Source organism: Equus quagga, chromosome 16, assembly GCF_021613505.1.
Source record: "Equus quagga isolate Etosha38 chromosome 16, UCLA_HA_Equagga_1.0, whole genome shotgun sequence".
NCBI lineage: Eukaryota > Metazoa > Chordata > Mammalia > Perissodactyla > Equidae > Equus > Equus quagga.
The window spans coordinates 48487475-48510759 of NC_060282.1; the positions used below are offsets into that span (position 1 = coordinate 48487475).

The 23285-nt window shown below is 37.7% G+C and overlaps 1 protein-coding gene across 1 annotated transcript in view; it reads left to right on the forward strand.

Annotated features, from left to right (window-relative positions):
* UBE2V2 (ubiquitin conjugating enzyme E2 V2) overlaps positions 1 to 12553 on the forward strand; it is a 50090-nt gene extending 37537 nt beyond the window's left edge. Inside the window, exon 4 of the mRNA XM_046642367.1 lies at positions 10128 to 12553. Coding sequence (XP_046498323.1) covers positions 10128 to 10274 — 147 coding nt within the window. The 3' untranslated portion in view covers positions 10275 to 12553. The remainder of the gene's footprint in view (positions 1 to 10127) is intronic.
* The last annotated feature ends 10732 nt before the right edge of the window (positions 12554 to 23285 follow it).

Consider the following 23285-nt stretch of genomic DNA (forward strand, 5'->3'; position numbering starts at 1 on the left):
TATTATTCACAGATTTGTGGACTCATTACCACAATCTAATTTTAGAACATTTTGTCTCTTTCAAAGGAAACCCTGTACCCATTAGTTGTTACTTTCCATCCTACCTTCTCTACCCTAAACAGCCACTCGTAATCTACTTTGTCTTTATAGATTTGTCTGTTCTGAACTTTGCATATAAATGGAATCATACAATATATGTTTTTTTGTGACTAGCTTCTTTCACGTAACATGATATTTTCAAGGTTCATCCATGTTGTAGTGTATATCAGTACTTTATTCCTTTTTATTGCTGAATAATAATTCCATTATATGATACCACATTTTGTTTTTCCATTCATCACCTGATGGATATTTGTTTTTTTCCAGTTTTGGCTATCATGAGTAATGTTGCTGTGAACATTTGTGTACAAGGTTTTAGTGGGCAAATGTTTCATTTCTCTTGGGTTTATACCTAGGAATGGAATTGCTGGTCATATGGTAACTCTGTTTAACCTTTTGAGGAACTGCCAGACTTTTTCAAAGGGAGCATACCATTTTACGTTCCTTCCGGTAGTGTATAAGAATTCGAACTTTTCCAGATTCTTTCCAACACTTGTTACTGTCTTTTCATTATAGCCACCCTACTGGGTGTGAAGTGGTATTTCATTGTGGTTTTGATTTGCAATTCCCTGATTAGGCTAATGACGTTGAGTACCTTTTCACATGCTTATTGGCCATTTGTATATCTTCTTGGGAGAAATGTGTATTCAGATCCTTTGTCTATTTTCTTAAAGCAGTTTAAAACAAAATTTTGTCATCTCACAGTTTCTGTGGGCCAGGAATGTAGGTGCAGCTTTACTGAGTCCTGTGGCTCAGAGTCTCTCACAAGGTTCCAATCAAGATGTTACCCTGTGCTGTGGTCTCATCTGAATGCTTGACTAAGGAAGGATCCAATTCCAACCTCACTCATGTAGTTGTTGGCCAGATTTCTTTCTTTTTTTTTTCTGCTTTACCTTCCCAAACTGCCCCCCCCACCCCGTACATAGTTGTATATCTTAGTTGCAGGTCATTCTAGTTGTGGGATGTGGGACGCCGCCTCAACGTGGCCTGACAAGCAGCGCCATGTTCGCGCCCAGGATCCGAACCCTGGGCCTCGTAAGCAGAGCGCGCGAACTTAACCACTCGGCCACGGAGCCAGCCCCCAGATTTATTTCTTTGTGAGTTTTTGGACTGAGGGCCTCATTTCCTTGCACACTGTTGTTGCCTGGAGACCACCCTTGGTTCACAAAAATACCATAGACTGGATAATTTACACAACAGAAATTTATTTCTTACAGTTTTGGAGGCTGGTAAGTCCGAGATCAGGGTGCAAGCATAGTTGGGTTTTGGTGAGGACCCCCATCCTGGATTGTGGATGACTGACGTCTTGCTCTGTTCTCACATCGAGGAGAGAGCAAGCTCTAGTCTCTTTCTCTTGTTAAAAGGACACAATCCCATCATGAGGGCTCCACCTTTATGACCTTATCTAAACCTAATTACTTCCCAAAGACCTTAGCTCCTAATACTGTCCCTGTGATGGTTAGGGTTTCAACACAGAATTTTGAGGGGAACACAAACATACAGTCCATGAGAGCTGTCTGCTACAATCCGCTTTTGCCTATATTTTAATTGAGATATTTGGTCTTTTATTATTGAGTTGTAAGAGTTCTTTAAATACTGAACAAGAGCCCCTCATCAAATATATGATTTGCAAGTATTTTATGCCATTCTGTGAATTGTCTCGTGGCTTTTCTGTAGGTGTGGTTTGCAATGCAAATATTTAAAATTTTGATGTAGCCGGTTTACCTATTTTTTTCATTTGTTGAATACACTTTAGGTGTTATATCTAAGAAACCTAATGTCATGAAGATTTACCTGCTTTCTTCCAAGTGTTTTATAGCTTAGCTCTTAATTTATGTCTGTGATCCATTTTGAGTTAACTTTTGTGTATGTTATGAGTTAAGGGTCCAACTTCATTCCTGTGCATGTAGGTATCCAGCTGTCCCAGTACCATTTATTGAAGACACTCTCCTTTCCCCATTGTGTATTCTTGGCACCCTTGTCAAACATCATTTGACCATATATGCATGGATTTATTTTTGGGCTCTCAGTTGTATTCCATTGATCTATATGCCCATCTTTATGTAAGCACCACCATTTTCTGATTACTGTAGCTTTCTTTTTTTTAATTGAGTTAATGATAGGTTACAATCTTGTGAAATTTGAGTTGTCCATTATTGTCTGTCAGTCGTGTTGTAGGTGCACCCCTTCACCCTTTGTGCCCACCCCACACCCCACCTTTACCCTGGTAGCCACTAATCTGTTCTCTTTGTCTACATTTTTAAATTCCTCATATGAGTGGAGTCATACAGAGATTGTCCCTCTCTATCTGGCTTATTTCATTTAACATAATTCCCTCAAGGTCCATCCATGTAGTTGCAAATGGGACGATTTTGTTCTTTTTTAAGGCTGAGTAGTATTCCATTGTATATATATATATATATACCACATCTTCTTTATCCAGTCATTAGTTAATGGGCACATAGGTTGCTTCCACATCTTGGCGATTGTAAATAATGCTGCAATGAACATTGGGGTGCATGGGACTTTTGGAATTGCTGATTTCAAGCTCTTTGGATAGATGCCCAGTAGGGGGATAGCTGGATTGTATGGTATTTCTATTTTTAATTTTTTGAGGAATCTCCATACTGTTTTCCATTGTGGCTGCACCAGTTTGCATTCCCACCAGCAGTGTATGAGGGTTCCTTTTTCTCCACAACCTCTCCAACATTTGTTACTTTTTGTTTTGGTTATTTTTGTCATTCTAATGGGTGTAAGGTGATATCTTAGTGTGGTTTTGATTTGCATTTCCCTGCTGATCAGCGATGATGAACATCTTTCCATGTGCCTATTGGCCATACGTGTATCTTCTTTATAGAAATGTCTCTTCATGTCTCCTGCCCATTTTTTGATCGAGTTGTTTGATTTTTTTGTTGTTCAGTTATGTGAGATCTTTATATATTATGGATATTAAGCCTTTGTCAGATGTATGACTTGCAAATATTTTTTCCCAGTTAGTGGGTTGTTTTTTTGTTTCAATCCTGTTTTCCTTTGCCTTGAAGAAGCTCTTTAGTCTGATGAAGTCCCATTTGTTTACTCTTTCTATTGTTTCCCTTGTCTGAGAAGACATGGTGTCCGAAAAGATCCTTTTAATACTGATGTCAAAGAGTGTACTGCCTACCTTTTCTTCTGGAAGCCTTATAGTTTCAGGTCTCAGCTTTAGGTCTTTGATCCATTTTGAGTTTATTTTGGTGAATGGTGAAAAAGAATGGTCAATTTTCATTCTTTTACATGTGGCTTTCCAGTTTTCCCAGCAGCATTTGTTGAAGAGACTTTCTTTTCTCCATTGTAGGCCCTCATCTCCTTTGTCGAAGATTAGCTGTCCATAGATGTGTGGCTTTATTTCTGGGCTTTCAATTCTGTTCCATTGATCTGTGCACCTGTTTTTGTACCAGTCCCATGCTGTTTTGATTACTGTAGCTTTGTAGTATGTTTTGAAGTCAGGGATTGTGATGCCTCCAGCTTTGTTCTTTTTTCTCAGGATTGCTTTAGCAATTCGGGGTCTTTTGTTGCCTCATATGAATTTTAGGATTCTTTGTTCTATTTCTGTAAAGAATGTCTTTGGGATTCTGATTGGGATGGCATTGAATCTGTAGATTGCTTTAGGTAGAATGGACATTTTAATTAACTGTGTTTATTCTTCCAATCCATGTACATGGAATGTCTTTCCATCTCTTTATGTCGTCATCCATTTCTTTCAGGGAAGCCTTGTAATTTTCATTGTATAGGTCTTTCACTTCCTTAGTTAAATTCACAATGAGGTATTTTATTCTTTTTGTTGTAATTGTGAATGGTATTGTGTTCTTGAGTTCTTTTTCTGTTAGTTTGTTATTAGAGTATAGAATTGCGACTGATTTATGTAAATTGATTTTATACCCTGCAAACTTTGCTGTAGTTGTTGATTACTTCTAAAAGTTTTCCGATGGATTCTTTGGGGTTTTCTATATACAAGATCATGTCGTCTGCAAACAGCGAGAGTTTCACTTCTTCCCTCCCTATTTGGATTCCTTTTATTCCTTTTTCTTGCCTTATTGCTGTGGCCAAAACCTCCAGTAGTATATTAAATAAGAGTGGTGATAGAGGGCATCCTTGTCTCGTTCCTGTTTTCAGGGGGATGGTACTCAGTTTTTGCCCACTGAGTATGATGTTGACTCTGGGTTTGTCATACATGGCCTTTATTATGTTGAGGTAGTTCCCTTCTATCCCCATTTTGTTCAGAGTTTTTATCATAAATGGCTGTTGGATCTTTTCAAATGCTTTCTCTGCATCTATTGAGATGATCATGTGGTTTTTATTCCTCAGTTTGTTGATGTGGTGTATCACGTTGATTGATTTGCGGATGTTGAACCATCCCTGTGTCCCTGATATGAATCCCACTTGATCATGATGTATGATCCTTTTGATGAATTGCTGAATTCAAATTGCCAAAATTTTGTTGAGAATTTTTGCATCTATGTTCATCAGCGATACTGGCCTGTTGTTGTCCTTTTTCATGCTGTCCTTGTCAGGCTTTGGTATCAGCATGATGTTGGCCTCATAGAATGTGTTAGAAAGTGTTCCATCCTCCCTAATTTTTGGAGTAGCTTGAGAAGGATAGGTTTTAAATCCTGTCTGAAAGTTTGGTAGAATTCCCCAGGAAAGCCATCTGGTCCTTGGGTTTTATTCTTTGGGATGCTTTTGATTGCTGTTTCAATCTCTTTCCTTGTGATTGGTCTGTTCAAATTGTCTGCTTCTTCCTGATTAAGCTTTGGGAGATTGTAGGAGTCCAAGAATTTATCTATTTCCTCTAGGTTATCCATTTTGCTAGCATATAGTTTTTCATAGTATTCTCTTATAATCTGTTGTATTTCTGCGGAGTCTGTTGTTATTTCTTCTCTTTCATTTCTGATTTTATTTGAGCTTTCTCTCTTTTTTTCTTTGTAAATCTGACTAGGGGTTTGTCAATTTTATTTATCTTCTCAAAGAATCAGCTGTTTGTTTCATTGATCCTTTCTACTGCCTTTTTTGTTTCAGTAGCATTTATTTCTGCTCTGATTTTTATTATTTCTCTCCTTCTGTTGACTTTGGGCTTTGTTTCTTCTTCTTTCTCTCATTCAGTTAGGTGTAGTTTAAGATTACTCATTTGAGATTTTTCTTGTTTGTTAAGATGTGCCTGTATTGCGATGAATTTCCCTCTTAATATAGCTTTTGCTGTATCCCATATGAGTTGGTATGGCATGTTATTGTTTTCATTTGCCTCCAGGTATCTTTTGATTTCTTCTTTAATTTCTTCAGTGATCCATTCCTTGTTCAATAGCGTGTTGTTTAGTCTCCACATCCTTGTGCCTTTCTCAGCTTTTTTCTTGTAATTGATTTTTGGCTTTATAGCATTATGATCAGAGAAGATGCTTGTTATTATTTCAAGTTTTTTAAATTTGTAGAGGCTTACCTTGTTTCCCAACATATGGTTTATCCTTGAGAATGTTCCATGCGGGCTTGAGAAGAATGTGCATTCTGCTGTTTTTGGGTGAAGTGTTCTATATGTCTATTAAGTCCAACTGTTTTAGCTTTTCGTTTAGCTCCACTGTTTCTTTGTTGATTTTCTGTCTGGATGATCTGTCCATTGATGTCAGTGGAGTGTTGAGGTCCCCTGCTATTATTGTGTTATTTTTGATATCTTCTTTTAGGTTTGTTAATGGTGGCTTTATGAACTTTTGTGCTCGTGTGTTGGGTGCATAGATATTTATAAGCGTTATTTCTTCTTGATGAAGTGTCCCTTTGATCATTATGTTTTGGCTGTCTGTGTCTCTCTTACCTGCCTTATCTTGAAGTCTGTTTTGTCTGATATAAGTATTGCGACACCTGCTTTCTTTTGTTTGCTATTAGCTTGGAGTATTGTCTTCCACCCTTCACTCTGAGCCTGTGTTTGTCCTTGGAGCTGAGGTGTGTTTCCTGGAGGCAACAAATTGTTGGATCTTGTTCTTTAATCCATTTGCCACTGTATGTCTTTTTATTGGAGAGTTCAATCTGTTTACATTGAGGGTGAGTATTGATGCATGAGGGCTTAATGCTGTCATTCCGTTGCTCGTTTTCTGGTTTTCCTGTGTTTCGTTTCTCGTCCTGTGTGTTTTAGCCTACCCATTTAATACTGCAATTTCTTATGCTGGGTTTCTTAGATTTTTCCTTATTTATGTTTTGTGCGTCTGTTCTGTTTTTTAGTGTAGTGGCTACCCTGAAGTTTGTATTCAGAATCTCGTGTACAACATAGTCTATTTTCTGGTGGTCTCTTACTTCCTTAGCCAGACTGTTTCAGTCCCTTTCCTCCTCCCCTCCTAAGTTATTATTTTCATCTCTTATTCCAACTTGTCTTGTGAGTTTGTGGTTAGAGTGATAAGATTGTCTTTGCTTTGGTGATTTCTTTCCCTTTATCCTAATGCTATAGTTCAATATTTGCTATCCTATTCTGATTCTATTTGTCTCCCTACTGTGTGTTTTCTGAACCCTTTCTCCCTTTTTTTTGTTTTTTTCAGGTATGAGGGTCTTCTTGAGGATTTCTTGGGGGGTGGTTCTTGTGGCTACGAAGTCCCTTAGCTTTTGTTTGTCTGGGAAAGATTTAATTTCTCCCTCATATCTGAAGGATATTTTTGCTGGATATAGTATTCTTGGCTGAAGATTTTATCCTTTAAAGTTTTGAATATATCATTCCAATCTCTCCCAGCTTCTAAGGTTTCTGTAGAGAAATCCACTGAAAGTCTGATAGCGGTTCCTTTGTAGGTTATTTTCTTCTGCCTTGCTGCCCTGAGTATTCTTCCTTTGTCATTCATTTTTGCCATTTTTACTATTATATGCCTTGCAGTAGGTCTTTTTACATTGACAAATCTAGGAGATCTGAAAGATTCCTCTGCACACGTTTCTCTCTCAATCCCTACATTTGGGACGTTCTCATCTTTTTTTCGTTGAGCACACCTTCTGTTCCATTTTCCTTTGCCACACCCTCAGGAATTGCGATTATTCTTAAGTTGCATTTTCTCATTGAGTCATCTATTTCTCGGAGATTTTCTTCTGATTTTTTTAATTCTTAGTTCTCTTTCTTTCTCTGTCTGGAGCCATTCAGCCTATCTGTCTTCGATTATGCTAATTTGCTCCTCTATGGTGTCTACACAGGCATTCAGGAAATCCATATTCTGTTTTATCTGATCCATTGTATTTTTCGTCTCTAGTATATCTGATTGATTCTTCTGTATAGTTTCAGTCTCTTTTGTGAAGTAACTCAGGAACTCGTTGACTTGTTTTTCTGTATTTCTATTTACCTCATTGAGTTTTTTGATGATAGCTATTTTGAACTCATCTTCACTTAGTTTACCTATTTCCAAGTCTTCAGGACATACGTTTGTGTTTTTATTGTTTTCCTTGTGGACTGGAGCTTTTATAAATTGCTGGATGGTAGAAGAGCGGTTTTTGTGCATTATGCTATTATTCGGTTGCAGTTACAGCCTGTTGCCACTAGATGGGGGTCAAGAGCTGTGCGTTCTGAGCCCTCTGCCTTCAGCCTGGATGGTTGTGCACAGCGTGGGTTGGGGGAGGAGGGGCACTTTCTCTTGCGCACAGACCTGGATTCTGATCAGCTCTTGCTCTCTGGTTTCCCGGGGCCCTGGCTTGATGGGGTCCCCCCACACGAAAGCTTTCCCTGTTTGAGGGTTTCTCCTGCACGGGTCTGTGGGAGTTCTGGACGATCCTGCAGATGCGCAGCCCCTCACCTACTCCTTCCCTCACTGGTGGCAGTGATCCCCTTCTCTAGGGGAGGGAGTGAATTTCTCTCTTACCCCATTCCAGCTCCTTCGAGGCGGCTCCAGTCTCTCCACCCTCCATCATTCCGCTGCTGTGGGTCTCTGATGATTTCTCTTATTAGGATTTTGTTTTTTGGCTGGAAAACAGTTGCTCTTTTTGGTTGTAATTTGGTGGGGAGAGAGTCCCGGGTGAGCTCATGCTGCCATGTTGCTGTCATCACTCCTACTTCCATTGATTACTGTAGCTTTGTAAGTAAGTTTTGAAATTGGAAAAATTTTGTTGTTCTTTTTCATCTTGCTTTGGCTATTCTGGGTTCCTTGTAGTTTCATATGAATTTAGAGTCAGCTTGTGCATTTCTGCAAAAGAAAAAAGGGTAGTTGAAAGTTTGATAGAGATTGCATTATATCTGTAGATCATTTGAGTTGTATTGTTATCTGAATATTAAATCTTCTGATCCATGTACATGGAATGTCTTTCCATTTATGTAGGTCTTTAATGTGTCAACAATATTTTATAGTTTTTAGTGTCCGAGTCCTGTAGTTGTTTTGTTAAATTTATACCTATCTATTTTATTCTTTCTTACCCTGTGGTAAATGGCATTTTTTTTGGTGAGGAAGATTGGCCCTGACCTAACATCTGTTGCATATCTTCCTCTTTGTGCTCAAGGAAGATTGTTGCTGAGCTAACATCTGTGCCAATCTTCCTCTATTTTCTGTGTGGGATGCCACCACAGCATGGCTTGATGAGTGTTGTGTAGCTGCGCACCTGGGATCCAAACCTGCAAACTCCAGGCTCCTGAAGTGGAACATCTGAACTTAACCACTGTGCCACCAGCCCAGCCCCTGTGGCATTGTTTTCTTAATTTTATTTTCAGATTATTCATTGCAAGGACACAGCCATAGTTTTTGTATATTTGTCCTGTATCCTGCAGCCTTGCTGTACTTGTTTATTAGCTCTAATAGTTTCTTTAATGGATACCTTAGGGTTTTCTGTATACAAGATCATGTCATCTGCAAACAGAAATAATTTTACTTCTTTTCTTTTCAATCTGGTTACCTTTTACTTCATTTTCTTGCCTGATTGCCTGGCTACAACCTCCAGTATTGTGTTGAATAGTAGTGATGAGAGCAAACATCCTTCTCTTCTTCCTGATCTTAGAGGAAAACATTCAGTCTTTCATCATTAAGTATGATGTTAGCCAGATATTTTCTGTAGATGCCCTTTATTAGGTTGAGGTAGTTCTCCTCTATTCCTAGTTAGTTGAGTGTTTTTATTCTGAAAGGTTGTTGGGTTTTGTCAATGCTTTTTTGTGTCTATTGAGACAATCATGCTTTATTCTCTATTCTATTAATATGGTATATTACACTGACTGACTTTTAAAATATTGAATGAATCTTGCATTTCTGGGATAAATCCCACTTGGTTAAGATGCATGTGGACGTCTCATTTTCCAACTTTTCCTCTGAAGTATTTTGATCACCTTCCTGTTACCCCTATTATTGCCTCCCCAGGATGCAGAGATATTAAACAGTTGACACTGATTATTTTTGACAAATGCCTAGGGTGGACGTGGAGGCGGAGGTGGGTGGGTAGGTAATAAGCGATACTTAGTGGGTGAGTGCTAAGGTCAGATAAAGACAAACCCTGTTGGAGTTTTCCAGGAAACCACCAGACAGGTCAAGTGATGACAGTTGTCTGGGAATGAACCTTTGAAGGAGCTCCAACCCCATTATGTCAGTCTCCCACAGTGGAAGATTTATTTAGTATAATGCAGAGAATACATCGGAAAGAGAAATCTGAAAGCAGAGATCAGGTTCACAGCTCTTTTCTAAACCCCCTGAGAAAATTGCTCAGATTTTGGGTAGCGGCGTTGGAAATGGAGAGCAACCTTCCAACCTTATCAAGAAGGCATTGTAAATACGTTTACAATGTAGTTATTTAATATAATGTTTATTTCTGATGACCAAAGTTCACGACGTGTTTATTGTAAAATACAGAAAAGTGCATACACAAAAAAGACACACATTTTTAGGAAACACCTGTTAAAGAAGGAATATTTTCCATAAGTTTTATATGAACCTGTAGTTTTAAAATGTTCACTTTTGTGAAAATAGAGCCAGGCTATGAATTTTTAAAAGCGCTTCTTATTAAAGTATGTTTAATAAATTGGTGCCATAGTGCTTTAAACTTGGTAGTTAATTTTATTCTTTCGTCTCTTTCAGGTGGATGCACGGAGCATACCAGTGTTAGCAAAATGGCAAAATTCATATAGCATTAAAGTTGTACTTCAAGAGCTAAGACGTCTAATGATGTCCAAAGAAAATATGAAGCTTCCACAGCCACCAGAAGGACAAACATACAACAATTAATTTAGTGGATCTCAAACTTGTCTTAAATCAACAATCTTCTACTCATGTTAGTGTCTTGATTAAATATCACAATTCAGAATACCTACATATTAAGTAAAAGAATTCCAGCTGGTAAACGTGACCTGGACATTTGTAAGAATATATTTAATATATGTACACCCATTATGTTTTTAGGTAACAGGAGGAAAAATGCAGCACAAATTTTTTTTCTCTTGTTAAGGAACTGTCATTTAAGCATCAACCTGGAGTACTCACAATAGAATTCAGATTCACAAGATGAAAGCATGGCGAGAAGTGTCAGATGGCTGTGTAAGCATGTGTGTTTCTGAAAAGTAAAAATCTCAAGAAGGAAAAGCAGAAATGGCATGCTTTATCCATCTTGCTTAGTGAAAGAGCTTCAGTTGAAATTGTCTAAAGTAGCAGGTACAATGAATATTGTCACAAATTGTGTTAATTTTTGAAGCGGTGTGGGTGCTGACTACTAGTAGTATCAAAAATATGTTCAGGATTGTTTTGATACCTGTATTTATAATTAAAAAAAATGTCATAGAGGAGGTCGATGAATTTCTGTTCAAAGCTGTTCCTGTGTGTTACATTTAACAGACATGGCAAACATTTGTTTACAGTCTTTGTTTGACAAACCATGCATTTAAGTTTAAGTGAAATCAACAAAAAGGAAATAAGTGTATGAATATGTGATTTTGAGATTAAAGATAGTCTTAAAATGTAAATAAAATGTGGAACATGTCCTCAGAAACCGTGCCATTTCTATTATATTGATGTGATATATGTACAGTACCTTGCTGAGGTAGCAAAAATTGGAATTATTGTAGCTTTTCATCTATACACACCTTTTATTATTTATCCTATTTTGTATACCTCTTGTGAATTGGAATTTGCAGAGTATTTCAGAGAACAGATTACCTAATTAGTTTAATTTCTTCTTTGGAGAAGGAGGAATCCCAGGTATTATATTTTGAGTTTGATTTCACCAGAAATGTTATTAAAAACTTTGAATAATGCTAGTTGTCATAGAATTAATAGACTGCAAATTATCCAAATATATATTCTGTTTTTTCTTTGTAACATTATTTTTCTTTATTTTTTTGTGACGTTTCTTCTCCCAATGCTTTTAATACTAACTGGGATTAATTTTATCCATTCCGCTTATCCTCTACTTTGGCAAATATGTAATTCTGAATTGAAAATTCATTTGTATTCTGCTTTTACCAAAGTGACTTCAGGCTTTAGGCCACTGTTTTTCATTTCAAAGCACTGGATATACTACTTTGTTGAAAATACTCTTTTCTCATGAATTCACTGAAGAAAATAGAAAGGTGGTCAGGTAACAAGGACAGATTTCTCAAACGTGCCCTGACGTATTTTTGTCAAGTTCACTCAAAGTTAAAGCTCTGAGCTACCTTTTCTTGGTCAATAATACATTAAAGTCAGTGACAGTTTGTCTAAACTTATTAATTTCAACATGGCTATTCTAATTATCAAAGATGTTTAAAATGCTTTAAAATAACACATAGAGAATATATACAGACAACTTAATGCATGTGTAATTTATTAAAGTAGGTTTTAAATTAACTGTTACCTTGGAATACATTCTTAAAAATTTCACATGGTTGGAGATTAAGTTGAATTACACTGACATCATATGTTAAGAGTCTGATGGTTACTGATGGTCTAAATTAATATCTCTAATGACTTCTTTTCCACCTTGAAAATGTATCTTGTCGTACCTGGGAGCTAATAACCATTTGAACACTGTTAAATTATTTATATATTGATGGGCTGAGAATCTGGGTACCTTGATCTCTTGTTGTCTTTCCTTTCCCTGTATCTACTTTTGTGAAGGTTTATTTTTCCCAGGTTTATGTTGTCTGAGTCAGCCCTATAATGTTTATTTCTCCTCTTTTGTTTTTGCGACTATGTATCTCTGCAGAAATCTGCATCCCAGTTAGCCAATTTCCAAAGCAGAATCCATTTTGTATGTCACAATCAAGATGTACATGGCAATCTAAGATACAGTGGTTGGTTACCGGAGGAGTTAATATAGAGCCGTTCTTTATTATGGTAACATTTCTAAGACGGCAGTTTTGAAGCAACTTTTCCTTTGTTTTGTAAAGTGGCTAAGGTTGTAGGAGTGTGTGGTATTAGTTTAAATGAACTGTAAAATTGCTTTTGAATTTGTTTAAAAGGCTATAAGGTGAGACCCTAGGGGATGATCATATATTAATAAAGATTACAAAAATAAAATTTTTGTCCTATTAGGTCAGCGTTATGCTTTAATGATTTCAATTTCTTACTAATTTTCAGAATTGCTAATTTTAAAAAATATTTTTTCTAGTATTTAAAGTGATGGCATTTGTTACAGGTTTATGTGTGACTTTTCAGGACTTTGGAACAAACATTTATAGGGATAGTCAATGGTATTTGAGTCTTTTGGGTGTAAAATAAAAATTATCCTTTCAGAAGAATTTATCACACTTCAAATTTGAGTAGGTGCTTGGAGAGTGAATTCGTTTGACTCACATGGTTTTTATTAGTCTGGATTACTTAATACCCATTCATTGATTTGAATTTTTCTCACTAAATATAGTTGTTATTGATAAATACATATAAAATTCATATTGTTTTGAAAATTTAGAGTACACAGCTGGAAAATAATAATGCATTTTCCTTAAGAGATTTGGTGTGTATGGCTTTGGGAGGCTCTCAAAGGTGCAGTATGGAATTAAGATTTTGGTGAAAACTTTGTTAGCTTCTTTAATGAGAATGTGACTGTGTTCTTATGTATATTTTAAAGAATATAAGTACTAATGATAAAGTCTAGTATCATGAATAATAGGATTTGGGGAGGTATTTAAGGAATTTTTTTCCAGATTTCCTTTTATAAGTATATCTTTTAAACATATATATGTAGAATCATAGTATCATTGCTGGGAAGGATCTAAAAGGCACTGATTGTACGTTCTGATAAGTATCAATATAGTTTTTCCAGTACCAGCATGATTCACTTTTGGTCATTTTCACAAAAAGATTCCGACACTCAAGATTTTGGAAAGTGTATATAACTTGTGTATAAAATAGAAACAGTATAAAAAAATAGATGGAGTATATTATAGAATTGATAGGGGCAATAGCAGTTAATTCCACGCAGTAGTACTCTTTACTCAAAACCAGGAAATGTGTGGAATAGAATATCTTTTATGCTAAAGTTAATATACCTTATAGAAGTTACTAAAGAGTAGATGGAAATCTTATAGTTCATAGTGAAAATGTTGGCTATTTAAGAAGTTTAGTTGAATCTAAAATAAAAGCAACATAAGCATTTTCTGAAGAGAAAATTAATGAAGGTATTTGATGATACAGAAAATAAATGACAAAACCATTTTGTGACATAGGCGAATTTTGGGAACTCATGGAGTGAGTATATGATAAAGAAAAATTGTTGGATATGAAGGGGTTGCCATGGTGTTCACATCCTTAGGAGGATATCGTCATCTAAAAAAATTCCTAAGGGTCTGCACCATCTCATTTTTACATGTAATTTATAAGACCGACCCAAGATTTTTTCAGTAAGTTCATTTATGATATCACGATAAAGACAGATCTCACCCCAGTGCATGGTTGTATGTCTTAGTTGTAATTCCTTCTAGATCTTCTATGTGATGTGCAGCCACAGCATAGCAACTGACGGGTGGCATGGTTCCGTGACTGGGAAGTAAACCAGGGCCACCAAAGCGGTGAGAGCACCAAACCTTAACCACTAGACCATCAGGGCTGTCTCTCACTTTCTTAATTTAGAAAGATTCGAGGAATCATCCTTTCTCAGGTGAATAACTGAGCAAATACCTGTAAGGATTGTGCAGTGATCCATTTGCTGCCAAATGTAGACTTCTTATATGAATTCTTTTATCTTGTCCTTGTTTAATAAGGAGCAGGTACTTTAAGTTTATCTAGAAATTTTGACAGCCAAAAGATTATACAAAAGTAAAGTTAATATTCTACCTCCAAAGGAAGACTAATAGTTGGCACTAAGAAACCAATAGTAATAGAAACCGGTGGACAGTAAAGAAGCAAATTGATAGTGAAAACTTTTAGTTGCTTGTTCAGTGCAGTAGTTGAGTAATTTTAAAAAATATTGTTCAAAGATTGTAAGGAATCACTGGTAGCAATTGAGTGTATATTCTTCCTTCATCTAGTATAATAGCTTTTTTAAAAAAGAAACAGGCTTTTAACAATAGATAACTTTACAAAGTAATCTGGATAATTTACAATATAATGTGAAATGAGATTTTTAAAGTTTGTATTTATTTATTGAGGTCATAATATTTTACAACATTGTGAAATTTCATTTGTGCATTATTATTTGTCAGTCACCGTATAAGTGTGCCCCTTCACCCTTTGTGCCCACCCTCCAAGCCCCTTCCCTCTGGTAACTGCTGAACTGTTCTCTTTGTCCGTGTGTTTGTCTTCCACGTATGAATGAAATCATCGTGTTTGTTTTTCTCTGTCTGGCTTATTTTGCTTAACATAATACCCTCAAGGTCCATCCATGTAGTTGCAAATGGGATGATTTTGTCTTTTTTTTTAATGGCTGAGTAGTATTCCATTGTATATATCTACCATATCTTCTTTATCCAGTCATCAGTCAGTGGGCACTTGGGTTGCTTCCATGTCTTGGCTATTGTGTGAAATGAGATTTTGAAAAGGACGCCCTCATATTAAAATATAGTAAAATTAGTTCTAATACTTAATGCCATTTATTTGGATCCAAAGACTCATCCTTTTACAATCAAAAAGCATGGTAATTGTAAATGCACAAGGGTGGGATTTTATAGCCTTTGTAGTTGATCAGCCCTTAATTTGAGGAAAAATGTACATCTTCTTCCCAATTGATAACTAACAAAGAGAGATGTGTTGTTTTACTCCTTCTCAAGCTGCGTTGGCCAAATAAGTAATGATGGTCAGATGTCCAGAATATATTCGTTATTGTAAACTGTCTTTCAATTGCTGTAATTTAAAAAATCCAGATAATTGTAACGGCTATACAGATGAATTTAAAGTGGGTGATAAAATTTTCTTCACTTAAGACTCAAGTGAAAATAATTGAGTTCACAAGTAAAGTAAAATATCTAATTGCCTGGGTTTCTTAATCTTGAGTAAAGTATGGACTTCTTTAAGGAGAAAAAATAATTCTTATGAACTCAATATTGCCTTGAATTATTTTTGTTAAAACATTGTTTAATGCATAAAACTGTATTAATGCAAATATGTTGACTTATGCTCTTAGCCCTTAAAAAAACTTAAAGTAAATTACACACAACTAAACAGTAATTAAAATGTAAAATAATTTAATATTGAGGATTTTTTTTAAAGATTTTATTTTTTTCTGTTTTCTCCCCAAAGCCCTCTGGTACATAGTTGTTTATTTTTAGATGTGAGTCCTTCTAGTTGTTGCATGTGGGATGCTGCCTCAGCATGGCCTGATGAGCGGTGCCATGTCCGTGCCCAAGATCTGAACAGGTGAAACCCTGGGTCGCCTAAGCGGAGCTTGAGAACTTAACTACTCAGCCATGGGGCCGGCCCCTGAGGATTTTTTTTTTAACTAGTCTCTGCTTGAAATGTAAATACTGGTGTCGCCTCTTGGCTTTTCTTTTTTTCTTTTATGGTCTATACTTTGGTATGTTGCTGAACCTCAAATTTTCTTTTTTTATTTTGCCAAACTGCTACAAAAGCATCTTTGTTGTGTTATCTCACCTTCTTTATTTGGTATAAATACAGTTAATGTTTTAAGTCTACCTTTGTTCTTTTCTTTTTGCCAAAAGAAGTTCTTGCAGAGAATGAGGACTAAGTCTTTTGATTCCACTTTGAGATCACAATTGTCTTAAACCCTTGATTATGAAGAATTACAACGATACTCACTTTGCTGTGGTTGTGGCCCTACATAGGAATAAAAATTATTTATGATTAGTGATGGTGGATAACTTGATACATTAATAATGTCATTTTAAATTAGGGTAACTTTTTTCTTTTTTTTGAGGAAGATGAGCTCTGAGCTAACATCCACTGCGAATCCTCCTCTTTTTGCTGAGGAAGATTGGCCCTGAGCTAACATATGTGCCCATCTTCCTCTATTTTATTTGTGGGATGCCTGCCACAGCACAGCTTGATAAGTGGTGTGTAGGTCCTTGCCCGGGATGTGAACCAGTGAACCCCGGGCTACCTCAATGGAGTGTGCAAGCTTAACGGCTGTGCTACTGGGCTGGCCCCAAATTAAGGTAACTTCTTTTTTGAGGAAGGTTAGCCCTGAGCTAACATTCTCTGCCAATCCTCTTTTTGCTGAGGAAGATTGGCCCTGAGCTAACATCCGTGCCTATCTTCTTCTACTGTATATGTGGGACGCCTACCACAGCATGGCCTGAGGAGTGGTGCCTAGGTCCAATCCCTGAGATCCGAACTGGTGAGCCCCAGGCCGCCGCAGCGGAGTGTGCCAACTTAACTAACGCTGCTCCACTGGGCCAGTCCCTAGGGTAACATTTTAATCAATGATATCTTAAAGCCAAATGGTGTTATTCTCCAAGCTCAGTGGTAAGGAGTACTGAATATATTTACTGGTTTAGAAAATAAACTGCAGTTAAAAGTGTGTGTGTGTCCACCCCCCTCCCCCCCAGCCTGCCCCCCACCCTGCTTTGTGACTACTGTGCCATCATTTTCTGTGACTCTCCCTTGCTACCAAGCCTGTGGTCACCTCTGTTCTTATGACCAGTTTTTTCTGTTCCTGTTGAGTAGACCCTTCCTTTAAACTCCTTGAAGCTCTTGCAGTATTCTTTTCCCTTCACCCTGGCTATGATCCCCTTCATCCTCTTCCTTTTACATCAACATTAACCATGAATTTGGAGAATAGTCTTGAGAGATTGCTTCATCAGCTTGAACCATTTGCTATGCTCTGACTCCTTTCTACTCCTGTGCCTTTGTTTACCACTTAATGTTTATTCCTGTTCACTTCATTACCCTGGGACCACTCCTAACTTCTTTACCACTCTGATTTGCAGATCTTTTTCTCAACCTATCACTGCTGTCTTTCTTGAAAACAGTGTCCTTATGTGTTGATATTTTTGGTTTTACTTGTTTCTAGGAGTTGGTGTCCAAGCAGCCAGCTATGGTGTTAGTGACCATCACAGTAATTTAGTTGTAAAACTATTTGTAAATGTATTTTAATAATTTAATTGTATTCTTTGAATTAAAAAAATCATATCTCCAAAGTACATTTTTTGACACTAAAAATCAAATATTGGATGTTTTCTTATTCACGATATTTGATTATTTAAAATACCACTTTTTGAAAACAATGTATTTGGCTACAAAGAAATGTTAGAATCATTTATTTGGATTAAAAATTATTGAAATCACAATTGCCAACTACTACGTAACTTTATGCAATGAAAACTTTACTGAATTGTATTTACCAAACCTGTTGGAATGCTTGTTTTCAGACCCTCCCTGTGTTAAGTCCTTGTGAAACACTACTTATTTAGAACATGAATGTAGATGATACTATTGAGGTTATAGGTAAATATAAATTATGGTTAACTCTTGGTTATCAAGTAGATGATCAAGGCTGTGAGTACCTCATCTGGCATTTCTCCCTTCTGATAGAGGCTAACTGCCCATTAGCAATAATATTCCAAGCTCAACAGGATTGTAAGTTGCTAAATGAAGAGCAGTAGAGATGAAGCTAGTACAAATCCTGGGGCAAATACCATTTTGCCCCAGGCCCTATGATTTTGGGCCAGTTAGCCCCTGTAACCTTCAGTTTCTCCTGTAAAGGCCATGCTTACCCCATAGAGTTGTGGTTTTATGAAATAATATACATGGTTTTAATCACAGTCTGATGCAGAGTGATCAATAAATGGTAGCATTTAAAAATATTAATCTAAGGACATTCAATCTTAAGAGATTTTTTCTTCTTTCTGCTTTTTCTCCCCAAATCCCCCCAGTACATAGTTGTATATTTTAGTTGTGGACCCTTCTAGTTGTGGCAGGTGGGACACCGCCTCAATGTGGCCCGATGAGTGGTGCCATGTCCGCGCCCAGGATCTGAACGAGCGAAACCCTGGGCTGCCGCAGCAGAGTGCTCGAACTTAACCACTTGGCCACAGGGCCGGCCCCAGAACATTCAATCTTAAATTATGTTAAAATACGAATTTGAATCAAGTCTATTCCTGTGTAAAGTGTGGGCTGATTTAAAGAGGTTTTATGAGGTTATATGGGCTTCATTAAGCCACTAATGCATTCTGAATGAAGTTAATTTCTCCTCATGGTTGAAGATAAACAGATGGGCTTCTGGATGTTAGTGAGTCCTGGCAGGCCTGGCACCTCTGACACTGCCCAGAGGATCCCTTGGTGCAGTGGCCCTGGTGGGTTCTCTGAATGGGCACCGCTGCTTTGGCACTAGCAGCAGGTCTTGAAGATGAAATCCACTGGAAAGAGTTAACTCATCTGCAATGCAAGAGAAAGCTCTCAAAGCTTGGGCTGAAATGCCCACACTATTTCAACCATGTTCCAATAGAAAACTTCATATTTGCAACCTACATAAAGTAAACATGTATGCTAATAACAAGTATGATTAATTAAGAGAGAGAGATTACATTTTATGCTTGTCTCTTCCAGTAATCATTCTCGCTTTTGAAGGTAATCACAGTGAAAAGTCACCTGAGTTGTGAATCCCCCACCTCTGCCAAAAAAGTCTTTAGTAGAGAGTTTCTACTTTTAGTAGATGTCAATATATGGTACATCCAGGCAAATCTCAAGAGTAGGACTTTTGTCTTATTCATCCTTGCTTTCCAGGAGTTGTATGTAACCTAATTCTTGGACAAGTTAGGACCTCAGCAAATGATTATTCAGTTGGTTTTTATCTAGTGAAAATTAAAATGTGGATTAGGCTGATAATATTTGCTAATTATTCCCCTACCAGGTCTTAAAAGACTGACTTTTAAAAAAATTTTTTATTGAGTTAATGATAGGTTACAATCTTGTGAAATTTCAGTTGTACATTATTGTTTGTCCGTCGTGTTGTAGGTGCACCCCTTCACCCTTTGTGCCCACCCCCCACCCCACCATCCCATTGGTAGCCACTAACCTGTTCTCTTTGTCCACATTTTTAAATTCCTCATATGAGTGGAGTCATAAAGAAATTGTCCTTCTCTATCTGGCTTATTTCACTTAACATAATTCTCTCAAGGTCCATCTATCTTGTTGCAAATGGGACCATTTTGTTCTTTTTTTATAGCTGAGTAGTATTCTATTGTATATACGTACCACATCTTTATCCAGTCATTTAAAAGACTGACTTTTAATACTGGCTTCACCACTAACAGCTGTGTGATCACTTGTTTCATTTGGTTAGTTCCGTTAATTCAACAAAAATGTATTTGGTTCCTGCGTTGGGTATGTTTACAGTGGTGTCACAGCCTCTTCTCATGGGTTACAAGCTAGTAGGGCTTAGAGATAGGCAATTTATCTACTGACAAATACCGAAAGAGGTGAAGTATTGTTATTTGGTGAGCATTCAGAAGGAGCACTTGCCCTTTCGGGACTGAAGAGTGTGTGTGTGTGTGTGTGTGTGTGTGTGTGTGTGTGTGAGAAAGATTCTGAGCTAACATCTGCCAATCCTTCTCTTTTTCACTGAGGAAGATTGGCCCTGAGCTAACATCTGTGCCCATCTTCCTCTATTTAAATGTGGGATGCCTGCCACAGCACAGCTTAATGAGCGGTGCATAGGCCTGCGCCTGGGATCTGAACTGGTGAACCCGGGTGCTGAAGTGGAGTGCTCGAGCTTAACCTCTATGCCACCAGGCCGGTCCTGGGACTAAATTTTTAAGGTTATTGAATAGCTACAAGTGCTATGATTGATAGTATGTCTTTTAAAGAGGACATAAATCATACCTAAATACTGATTTGCTCCTCTTCCTGGTGTTTAGTAACCTGTAATTAAGGAGTTATATTGTCGTTTAAAAAAAACTTTAGTCAGCCCACATATTATCTGAAATGGTTTCCTCATCCACAAAAAGAGGAAATTGGAGTAGACAGTTCTGAGACACCTTCAGTGCCATGTTCTTTGATTTTTCGGCCAGTTACAGTGTGTGTTCTAAGCAGCATAGAATGCTTTACTGTGTGTTGAACATGCTGGTCCTATGGGGGCACACAGAGTGATAGTTTTATTCACATGGAAAGTACAGTCTGTCTTTTGGAAGGATTTAATTCAGTGATATTGACGAGGGCTTCTCAGATTTTAATGGCGTTCCTGGGGGTTTGTTAAAATGCAGATTTTAATTAAGTACGTCTGGGATACGATCCGAGGTTCAATTTTTTTTTTTAACAAACTCCCAGTGATATGCCCTGCTTGGTGAACCACGCTTTGAGTACTAAAGGGTCTAATAAGCATTTGGGGAGAAAGTAATGGAGGTGTATCTAGCATATAACAGACACTGTTGAGTAGGACATGTAGACTGTGTTTTGGGTGCATAAACTCTTTCTCTTGCCTTATACAGAGGAGCAAGAGCAGTTTCACTGAGGAGCCCTTGTGTGTGCTGGTTCTGTCTTCCCAAACTCACTTCCTGATCCTCTGTTGTTAATTCCTCTGGTGTTCTTCGCCAGCTCTATACTTGAGACCTGCTGACTGTCAAAGCATGTGTGTCTGTGGGGGTGGGTGTAGGGGTGATTTACCTCAGATATCTAAATTTAACATTGCCACATCACGAAGGTTAATTCCCTTTTGAATTGTCCCATCTGGAGTATAGATAAATTATTTTTACTTTGGTTGCTGCCCTTGGCCTTTTCCTCTGCAGACAGCAATATTTTCCTGTGCCTGTAGCCCCCAGTCCTGTAGCTGTGCCTTGGCTCTCTATGGACCCACTATGGGTGCATGCCCACATTGCTCTAGTCTTCTTGGATTTATTTGCAAAGCTACCCGCCCCGGGTGGACGGACATTTCTGAATACTGCCTCACAGATTCCAAACCTTCATCTCCTGTTAATAACTTGTTCTTTTTCCAAGCCTGGGAAGTTCCTCCTCCTTGGCCCTGTTCCACGCACATGGCCATTTACTTTTGCAAAACAAATGAGATTTTGTTCAGGTAGGTTTTATACCCCAAAAGTATTCTCTTATCTGTTAAGGGCAAGTTCAAATCTTACCTCCTCAATTAAAAATTTCACCTACACTAATTTCTTCCTCCCCTAAACTGTATATATAAAGGGAAAGCTTGCAGGTGGAGGCATTATTTTCCTGGAGTGGGCAACAAAGTGGCTTGCCATGATCTCAGTGCAGTCCTCACTAGCATGGAATGTGTGATGCCCACTGTCACTGCCAGCTTCACCTGCCTGTTGTTGACAGAGCCAGTGATTGAAAGGGTCAGGGTGGTAAGAAGCAAACTATCGGACAAGGTTACAGAAATACCAGCCTGCAGTGGCAGAGGGAAATAAGTGAACAGTGGGGGCCTCCCTCTCAGTTCAGATTTTTTTTTAACTCAATTTCTTGATTTTTTTTCAAATGACCGGGGCATACTAGATACAAGTAAATACACAATAGGTATTTGTCAACTTAATTTACTTTGTAACTGTGATTCTTAGGTTATCTGCAATTTGTCTATTGAATGATGTTCATTTTCATTCCTTTTTCTCTAATTCTCAACTTTAGCATATATGTTGTGGGGTTAGGGAGAAAGCCTCTTAAAACATTCCAAGAACTGCAGACATTTCTTTTTTCTGAGGTTATACTGTTATTTTATCTAAGGGCTCCCTGTTAGCACTTTTGGGTATATATGACTGTTCTCCAATTTTACGACCATTTCATTTGAGAAAAAATTGTCAAGTAATAATGATGGCTCTAGGTATTTGATTACCACTGAGTTTCAAGATGGGTTCTCTGGGCAAGGGAGAAGTCAGTTACTTGTCAAGAGTCAGCTATGTTAAAGGTGAATTTTGCTAGAATCAAAGATGAGGAATAGTGACATCATGCACCACCTTTGTGTTAGAAGATACTTTCATCACTGAAAATTATGCCTCTTGTTATCAAATGTACATGTTTTCTGAATTGTTGTCTCTAAGTGAAGAGTGAAGGTGCAAATAGAAACCCCAGGAGGACTTTCAGACTCAGTTTCTAAACATTTATGTTTTAGCCTGGATTAAAATTTTAATGAGCTATGTATAATTTGGAGCAAATTTTGAAAAGCGGTGTGGTAGACAACAATTGTGTGCCTCTTTTCCTTTCATCTGAGAAGTGGACATTGTTCATTCCCCCTCAGGGGCAGGTGTGTGTGATAGGAAGAGGAGGAGGCGGCACTGTGGACCATAATTTCACTTTGAGGGTGAAACCAGGGTGAAAGGACGAGCTGACCCTCAGAGACAGACATGAGAGGGACAGAGAGAACCATGGTGGTGAATTCAAGTCTTGATTCTGTCGCCTCAAGCCTAGCTCCACTTCTTCCCTTTCCATGGTCGTGTGACCTATTAATATGTTTATGATTGTTTGCGTTGTTTTCCAGTCCTAATACAAGTTACAAATTAAACTGCAAGTGATGTTATTGGTGTAATTCATTCATGCATTCATCCAACACAGATATTGGGATATACTTCACTGGCCCACTAGAAATATAGACTTTTGACTTGAATTTCAAAGTAACCATGTAGAAATTTGGACATATTGGACCAAATTGGACACATGGAGGTTGGACATGTAGAGGAAGCCAACTTTGAGTTAACTTAGTATGAAATGCTGCCCAGTAGGGCTCTTTATTAGAAGGTGGTGACCAACAACCTGGTCTGATCCTTTCTCTTGAGCATGAATGATTTGTGCCCCTAGGGAGCTCCCTGGAGTTGAAGCAATGTTGGACAACACTCCAGTGTTGCCCACTGCTCTAGGAGACTCATTCCATCCCAGCCCTGGGAGTAGTGGGCCCAAGGCCAGGATAGCTGGAGATGACTTTCTGTCATACCTTCA